This window comes from Lagopus leucura, unplaced genomic scaffold (genome assembly GCF_019238085.1).
Source record: "Lagopus leucura isolate 7727_CA_CO unplaced genomic scaffold, USGS_WTPT01 51191-0_obj-0_obj, whole genome shotgun sequence".
NCBI lineage: Eukaryota > Metazoa > Chordata > Aves > Galliformes > Phasianidae > Lagopus > Lagopus leucura.
Genome location: NW_024969060.1, coordinates 1 through 8520, shown reverse-complemented (window position 1 = coordinate 8520; position 8520 = coordinate 1). Strand labels below are relative to the sequence as shown.

Here is an 8520-nt window from a genome sequence, read left to right as displayed (position 1 = left end):
CTGCCGGCCATCCCCAATGGCTGCGGTGAGGTTGGAAGAATGGAGATGGGGAGCTGTGGGGTGTATGAGTGTAACACGGCGCCCTGCCTGGGTAGGGGGATTCGGGTGGCCCTCTGAACTGCCAACGGAACGACGTGTGGGAGGTGCACGGCATCGTCAGCTTCGGCTCTGCCTGGGGCTGCAACGTCGCCAAGAAACCAACAGTCTTCACAAGGGTGTCCGCCTACATCGACTGGATCAACGAGGTGAGAGCAGAGCTCTTGGTGCGTGTTCTCTCCGCCCTTCTCCACGTGAAGGCCTGACCACGGTCTCATCCTTTTGTCTTTGGCAGAAAATCGGTGAGAACTGAGGATGCGCAGAGCAGATCACGTATGGTGGTGTGCAATAAAGGGAAACAACCGGCCTCGTGTGTCCCTGTGGTCATTTGAGGGGTGTAAGGGCAGCACGTGGAGGGAGAGGAGCCCCCAGGGGGCTGAGTCTACCCCTCTGCACTCTGTATTTCTTTAATCTTTCCTGCATTGGAAAGATTCCTTAATTTACAGTCTGCCAGCGATGTGGGGTGCAATTAGGGGGAAGGACAGGCATTTGTGCTGTTGACAAGACTGACAGAAACATTTACTACTCTGACTATTAGAAAAACAGCAGTTGCATAAACATCGTTTACTGACTAACTCACAAATAACACCTTCCAAGGGGAAACAGCGGGCAGCCAAAGTGCACAATAGCTGTATAGATTGTAAAACCTGGGATGCTCTTCCTAGTTTTACATCAAGATCACCACGTCCAACCCCAACCCCTCCCCCCTTCCTCAACCCCATTCCTCAGGGACACATCTACAGCCACTAAACATTAAAACACTTTCTGGTTTGATTGCCCAAAGATGGTTTTGGGGTGTAATCTGTACTCCTAGGTACTGGGGACTGTGTGCATCAAGGTCATGACGACAACGCAACTGAGCTTTCTAGAGCTAACGCTCTAGGACACAAGAGAGAACAGAAGACAGAGTACAAAGCAAAAGTTTCTGTGTTTGTTTTTTTTCCTCTTGGCTTTTGTTTCGCTCAAACCGAAAAATCCCTTGTTGCAAAAATCATGTATTTCCATTGACTCCAGCCATTGGTTCCATTCACTCCTCCAATCCACTGCAGTCGCACCAGGAAGGAGAGCACAGCCACAGCACAGCTGGAGGCCCTCACTCCACAGTGCGATCACTGGGCTGGCACACTCTGGGGATTCCAACACACATCCCTTCCCCCTTCCCACCACTGGCATAGAATCACAGGGGTTGCAAGGTACCTTTGGAGAGCATCAAGCCCAACACCCCTGCTACGGCATCTTCCCTACAACAGATTGTCCCTGCAGGTTGGGACAGGGCCACTCCTCATCTTGGGGGTGATCACCCCAACCACAGCACTCACAGATTGCGTTTCTCAGCAGAGACCCCTCCAAAGCCAGACAGCAGTCACCAGGAGCACCTGGTTCAAGTCACAGCAGGGACAGCTTTCATCCAGCCACAGGGAAGCTGTCCCTCACGTTGACTGGGACATCGACAACCCCACATCATTTGCACAGGAAGAAGAATCTCTTACGTAGAAAGTTGAAACAGCCTGGGATCTGCTTGTACTTCCCCTTGGTGGACACGATGTCTGACACCTGGGAACACAAGGTGCACTGCACGCTCAGTATCACCACCCTTTACAGCCTGCCTGCCTACCCTGACACATGGCACCTCTGATTATTGCCCTCACTGCTGTAACACTACACAAATAAGGCTAAGAAAAAACACATTTACCCGGAGCAGCATGGTTAGCAGGTCTTCAGAACGGGCATAATGTTCCAGCACACTGTCCAGGGTTTCCACATACCACGAGCCACTCACCTTGTCCCTCCAGGACACAAAACCTGCAGAGAAAGGAGAAAAAACACTCTTGCAGTCAGTCTTGCTGTCTCTTCATCTCCCTGCGTACCACCTCCAACGGGTGGCTGCCCATAACTTCAGTAGCAAACACTGACTATTGGGGACACTATGCTGTGGCACAGCAGCTTGCTGGTGGCTTTCTCCAAAAGCCAGTGGCAGAATTAGGATGTCTCGACTACTGGCCAAGCGCCCTCAGCACCGACTGCTTCTGCAAATCATTTGCACTTATCTCACAGAATCACAGAATGCCCAGGGTTGGAAGGGACCTCAAGGATCAGGAATCTCCAACCCCCTGCCACAGGTAGGGCCACCAACCTCCCCCACTTAATACCAGACCAGGCTGCCCAGGAAAAGCAGCTCACCTGGAAAGGTTGAGTAGGACACCAAGATGTCACCAGGAGTGGGCAAACTGGCAACGGCGTCCGGCTCGTCCAAACTCCCCGATGGAGCCTGGAAAGGAATCGCATCCGACTCTACGCAACCTCGGCAAGTTTCATCTTGGGGTGATTCACAGCCCACCTCAAATCCATGGTCCTTTTCTTCTGCAAAAAATGGCAGCAACAACAGCTCTCGCTCACATCTGACACGCTCTGCACCCATACATCCTCTATTAACAACTGCAGCGGAAAAAATCCTCCAACAAAACCATGCTTTTCTGCTCTCTGACAGTGCTGCGAGAGTCACAGCCATCAGGCTACCCACTAACCAAGCCCTTCCAACCAACCTCCCAACGCTCCTTCCAACCCAAGCCATTCTACAGTTCTACCCTTGCTGCTAAACACAGAGAACAGGAGGAATGCGCCTGGATGTGGGGCAAGGGATGCCACTACTGCCCTCCTGCCATCTCACAGCCCCCACTCTGCACAGTGAAAACACCCCGCTGCACAACAAAACCACCAGTGCTGCCCTCCTGCAACATGCTCCTGACATTCAACCCATCTTAGCAGTAGAAATACATGGGTGGGAATGCTAGGAAACACCTGGATAAAAGGGCAACAGACATGAAAGGAAGACGACGACAAAGCCCAACTGTGTCTCACCAGCCTGCTCACACTTAACAGCTTATTGCCAACACACCTCCTCCACACGCCTGGATGAAGAAGAGTTTGGGTTTTCCTCTCAAACTTGGGCACTGGGACCCATTGAAATAGTTCACAATCTTTTCAATTGGAAGGGTTTTGCCATCTGTTCCATAAATCCCTCCGGGAAATTGAATATGGCTTGTCTGGAAGAGGAAAATCCAAGAGCTGTTAACACAGAAGGAAAGGCAAGCTCAGAGGGAACCCGTCTCTGTCCAAGTGTTCTCCCTCCCCCATCACTGTCTAGCATAAAGTTTCCATATAAGCATAAAGTGAGAACAAATCTCACTTCCTCATATCTGTGGAAATACGCATACTGCAGCAGGGCAAAGGGATTCCAGCAGACAATACCCAGAAATCCAACCCCTCAATATAACCCAACTCTTATTCCACCTCCTCCAGCAAGGGGATTCTTTATCCTCCAGGACAAGGGGCACACAACACACAACCCTTTTAGGAACAGTTTATCTCTTCTCTAACTCCAAGGTCTACACCTTGTGATGATTAGTCTTAATTCCTGACTAATGACTCCCCAGGCAGAACCAGAGGATCAGGAAGCACTCGAGGACTACAGTATGAAGGTCAGCACCACCTCCTTCTGCTCTTTGCCCCCCACTCGGTTCTGATGTACAGATCCCACACTCAGAAGCTAACAACTTCTGACCTAATGCCGCCAACCTCTGCAAAGGCACTGCAGCAGGGAACCTCGTGTCTGCTTTCACCCAGACACAGGATCAGAACTCCCCATGATGTCAGAGGAGCACAAACCCACCTGGCAGCCGTGGGAGAGGATGACAACAAGGCAGCAGTCCAGGGTGCTGTGGTCGAGCTGTGCCAGCTTCCGCAGCTCCAGATCAATTTCCTACATAAAAAACATCATGCTTTAAACTGGCCACAGATGACTGGCAAGCCCTGCCCTATCAGACCCAGCTGCATCTCTGCTGCTTTCTGTCCAGTAAAAGTGTGATAACAGAGCCTCCACATACAGACCACAAAACCCATTGGTACAAAGTAAGACTCACACACATCCCTATGCATCGCATGCAGGAATCACAATTGAGCCTGAAGAGTAACCAGGTCTTCATTCTGCCACCCTCACCTGAGCTTTGAGGTTCCTCAGGGTCCGGACGTGGAAGCACAAGGACTTGAAACGCTTCTCCAGCTTCTCACAGTCTATGTCAGAGCCAGCCCGAGCTGACAGATCGGAGTCTGTGCTGAAGTTGACGTTGTTGAAGATCAGGCAGTGCCCACAAGGGTCTGCTCGCAGCTGGTACACCTGGCATGCACAAGAGAACTTGTCAGTCACAATTAAACACCCCCTAATTCAGAGCATTTGCCAGCTAGTCCAGTGGAACACGATGTAAAAGTGGAAGAGGAGTCTTAAAAGCAGCTCCTTTCTCAGTTCTTTTGCATCTCTAAGCGTAGGGACAGATAATAGTGTCTGTTCTGCATGCTCACATTATTCAAATGTGCAACCAGAGGAAAAAAGAATTGCCTAATTCACAGGAAAATGGCCACGACTTTAGCCACAAGGTTAGGTTTTCAGGTTGTTCAGGCACATTCATCAAACCTCACCATGAGATCCCAGGGAGTGTGCTCTAGGAGCCAAGAAAACAGGCAGATCCATCTCCTGTGTAGTCAGATTCAGCATCAACTCCAACACATTAATTTCGGGAGGCCCCTCCAAACTCCAGCCATGTGAACACAGCCAAACTCCCTGCCCTGCCTCAGGGGTGAGTTGTGCTGTCAGAAGGCAGCACACACATTTCTCAGTGCCTGCTTCACTGTCAGCCTCCTAAAGCTGCCACAAATGTTGACTGTTGTTTTCTCTGCTTCTGTTTCCCAACACAGTGATTACAAAGTCAAAACACTGCTTTACAAATGACTTGGTGCCTGAGGAAATCACTAGCTGTCTTGCTGGAAACTCTGTCAGCACCACATTTAGCTCCATATCACGTTGTTTGCAGCACAGTTCGTGTGATCCCAAGGTGGAGCTGGCTAATGATTGACCCACCCTGAGCACATTGCCCTGGTTACAGCCTTGTCAGCCTCAGCACGATTCCTCACGTCCCAGCACCAAGGACTGGCTGTCACAGCACTGCTTTCACATGCAGCAGCAGCTCAGGAGCTCTGAGGGACTTCTTTAGTCCAGGTAGAAGTTTAAGCCACGCTAAGATCTATTTTTGGACATTCTGTGCCTTGCATCGTGAGGGTGAACACTTAAATATCTTCAGCCTTGCTCGGCCTTTTCAATTCTTAAAGCACAAGCTCCTTGCAAACAGAATCTCTGAGATGACTGGCAGAAAGAACCCCAACACAACCACAAATACACTGGAAAAGAAGAAATATCTACAATGCTAACCAGTCTGTGGTCACCCCTGTCAACAGATGAACCTACAACACAAAACAGAGAAATGGGATTTAGCTCTTAGCGCTCAACAGTGAGATGTTAAACCTGTTCTTCAAAGAATTAACACCAACTTTCTCCTGTCATCTGTCACACAGGGGTGACAGACACCCCTTCCCACCCCACCACACACCACAAGCAGCGTTTGGCTCTCATCTCTCAAACCACAAAGAGGAAGAGTGGCAGCAGTTAGAGCCTGGACCTCAAGCACATGCTCATCCCCCACCTGGGGCACCATACACCATTTAGTTGGGGTCACCTCCCACCCAGCACTCATCTCAGCTGCTCTGCAATTCACACAGACACCCAGCACGGTGTGTCTCAAGCAAGGAAGTGACCAACAAGCTCTACAAGCTGTCAGAGCTCCCTCAGGGCTCCAGGACAATCCTTACCATGGGCTGCTGCTGGAGACATCCCAAATCGCTGACTCTCACCTTGGACTGAGATGGAGAAGCGTTCCGCAGTGCTCACACCTGTCATGGCATGGCAAAATCATCTCTCTCCTTCTGCCCCTTCCAATTGCACATTAGAATTCAACTGCTCTGGTTCCCCTTAAGGACCACAGCTTGCAGCTACACCACTGCAAGGGCAGAACAAAACCATCTCTGTTTTTCTCTTATCCAACTTCAGTGAGGTTTCTCATGACAGCTGTATGAGCTGCATCAACAGATAAAGGGCAAAACAGGAGTAGCAAAGACACAGTGAAGCCCGTTTTCAGCACAGTAGTACAAAGGCTGCATGTGAAAAGCAGAAGAAAAAATAGACACCCATAAAGGCCACCGAGGGGAGAGAAGCTTTATTTTTTGTCTGTCTGTCTTCTAAGCACCCCAAGGGACGGCGTCTAACCTGCTGTCCCTGCAGCAGTGGTTGTGCCGATGCTGTGATGTCCCACAAAGGTGTTGTCTCAACAGCTGCTTCCATTCTGTCCTATGGATGTGTTCTTTGCCGTGTTGTTTTCTTTCTTTTTTTTCTTTTTCTTTTTAAATCCCAAATAAATATTCTATTCCCTAAGTGTTGTGCTTATCCATGCCCAGGGTTGGGTGTCAGTGTGGGACCCCCACTTCCCCGCGTGGCTGGGGTCACGGTCAGGGCCACATCTGTGGGGTTGTACATGGGACAGGTGTATCCATTCCCAGGTGGGTCCCGATAAGACATAGCACAAGGTGGGCACACAGGCTGTGGGATTTGGCCACCTGTTAGCAGGCTGAAGGCCACGTTCCCAACGGCTGGAGGTGGCTCAGCAAACATATACAAGACGGTGGGCTCCTTGCTTCTGCCACACTGGAAGCCTACAACCATGCTGGGGGCTGTGTGTCTCGCCGTCCTGCTGGGCTACGGTGGGTGAGGGCATGAGGAGGGGGGAGTCTGTGGGGCTGGTGGCCGTGCCCATGCTGATGTCCCCATGCTTGGTGTCACAAAGCCTATGGATGCGGGCAGCCGGCAGTGCAACCGGTGTTAGGCTATCGTGTGGTGGGCGGTGAGGAAGCCACTCCTCACAGCTGGCCGTGGCAGGTAAGGGGGACTGTGTGCCACCTGGGCTCCATCTCCACTGTTGGTCACACGGGGATGGGTGGCCACCACCTGTCCTGACTCCGTGCCGCCGTCCAGGTCTCACTGCAGTACAAATACTATGGTGGCTGGAGCCACACCTGTGGAGGAATCCTCATTTCTCCCTGCTGGGTGCTGACAGCTGCACACTGTTACAGGTAGGGTTGGGGGGCATCCATGGGGGACAGAAACCCCCACGTCTGCCCTCATGCTGATGGCCATCGGCAGCTCGAGCCTGACGTACCGCGTGGTGCTGGGAAAGCACAACCTGTCAGAGGAAGAAGACGGCGAGGTGGTGGCTGAGGTGGAGGACTTCATTGTGCACGAGGATTATGACTCCATCCTTATCACGTAGGGCAGCAAAGGGGGGAGGGAGGGGTGTGCCAACCCAAGGCTGGGTGTGAGGATGGGTCTGGCAGTGGACTGTTGTGGGATGGGCAGGGTCTGGTTGGAGGCACTCTAAGGGGTTTGGTTGGTGGTGCTCTACAGGGTTTGAACGGTGGTTCTCTACAGGGTTTGGTTGGAGGCATTCTATTCAGTTTGGTTGATGGTTTTCTATGGGGTTTGGTTGGCGATCCTCTACAAGGTTTGGTTGGTGGCTCTCTACAGGGTTTGGTTGGCTGTGTTATATGGGGTTTTGTCATTGCAGCAACGGGGTTTTGTCATTGCAGCAATGACATTGCATTGATCAAGTTGTCAGAGCCAGTGGAAGAGAGTGACACCATCCAGGCTGTCAGCCTGCCACCGAGCGGGCTGGAGCTGGAGAACGGCTACCCGTGCGTGGTCACTGGCTGGGGAACCCTCTGGAGTAAGAGGGGTGACACAGAGGGAACTGAATGGGGCAGCATTGGACATGGTTGCAACTTGAGGCTGTCATTGCAGCTAACGGGCCGCTGGCGGAGGTCTTGCAGCAGGCCGTGCTGCCCGTGGTGGACTACGCAACGTGCTCACAGAGAGACTGGTGGGGCGACCTGGTGACACCTTGCATGGTGTGTGCTGGTGGTGACGGCCAGGTCGGGGCATGCAACGTGAGTGAGGGGACTGCCGGCCATCCCCAATGGCTGCGGTGAGGTTGGAAGAATGGAGATGGGGAGCTGTGGGGTGTATGAGTGTAACACGGCGCCCTGCCTGGGTAGGGGGATTCGGGTGGCCCTCTGAACTGCCAACGGAACGACGTGTGGGAGGTGCACGGCATCGTCAGCTTCGGCTCTGCCTGGGGCTGCAACGTCGCCAAGAAACCAACAGTCTTCACAAGGGTGTCCGCCTACATCGACTGGATCAACGAGGTGAGAGCAGAGCTCTTGGTGCGTGTTCTCTCCGCCCTTCTCCACGTGAAGGCCTGACCACGGTCTCATCCTTTTGTCTTTGGCAGAAAATCGGTGAGAACTGAGGATGCGCAGAGCAGATCACGTATGGTGGTGTGCAATAAAGGGAAACAACCGGCCTCGTGTGTCCCTGTGGTCATTTGAGGGGTGTAAGGGCAGCACGTGGAGGGAGAGGAGCCCCCAGGGGGCTGAGTCTACCCCTCTGCACTCTGTATTTCTTTAATCTTTCCTGCATTGGAAAGATTC

At 52.2% G+C, this 8520-nt stretch overlaps 2 protein-coding genes and 1 long non-coding RNA gene across 4 annotated transcripts; 2 read left to right on the top strand and 1 right to left on the bottom strand.

Moving 5' to 3' along the window:
* Window positions 1–14: 14 nt before the first annotated feature.
* LOC122193989 lies at window positions 15–403 on the top strand. The gene is made up of 2 exons (XR_006183024.1): window positions 15–245; window positions 332–403. It is a non-coding gene; the product is annotated as an uncharacterized LOC122193989 (long non-coding RNA).
* Window positions 404–1005: 602 nt separating this feature from the next.
* Window positions 1006–8511, bottom strand: LOC122193987 (caspase-9-like). 2 transcript variants are annotated; one of them, XR_006183023.1, is made up of 9 exons: window positions 5794–8511; window positions 5357–5388; window positions 4094–4270; window positions 3767–3856; window positions 2993–3140; window positions 2278–2457; window positions 1790–1899; window positions 1416–1650; window positions 1006–1337 (listed from the first exon to the last, which is right to left on the bottom strand). XR_006183023.1 is itself a non-coding variant. In XM_042894899.1 (8 exons), the coding sequence occupies exons 1-8, from the start codon at window positions 5879–5881 to the stop codon at window positions 1558–1560; spliced, it is 918 nt and encodes a 305-aa protein (XP_042750833.1). In that variant the 5' UTR covers window positions 5882–8511; the 3' UTR covers window positions 1006–1557. The 2 variants fall into 2 exon arrangements, 1 of the variants encoding a protein (XP_042750833.1); XM_042894899.1 differs by having other exon boundaries at window positions 1006–1650.
* Window positions 6665–8393, top strand: LOC122193988 (chymotrypsin-C-like). Its single transcript, XM_042894900.1, has 8 exons — window positions 6665–6738; window positions 6822–6913; window positions 7010–7107; window positions 7178–7300; window positions 7621–7757; window positions 7832–7977; window positions 8086–8235; window positions 8322–8393. Exons 1-8 carry the CDS (start codon window positions 6699–6701, stop codon window positions 8337–8339), a joined length of 804 nt encoding a protein of 267 aa, XP_042750834.1. The 5' UTR covers window positions 6665–6698; the 3' UTR covers window positions 8340–8393.
* Window positions 8512–8520: the final 9 nt, after the last annotated feature.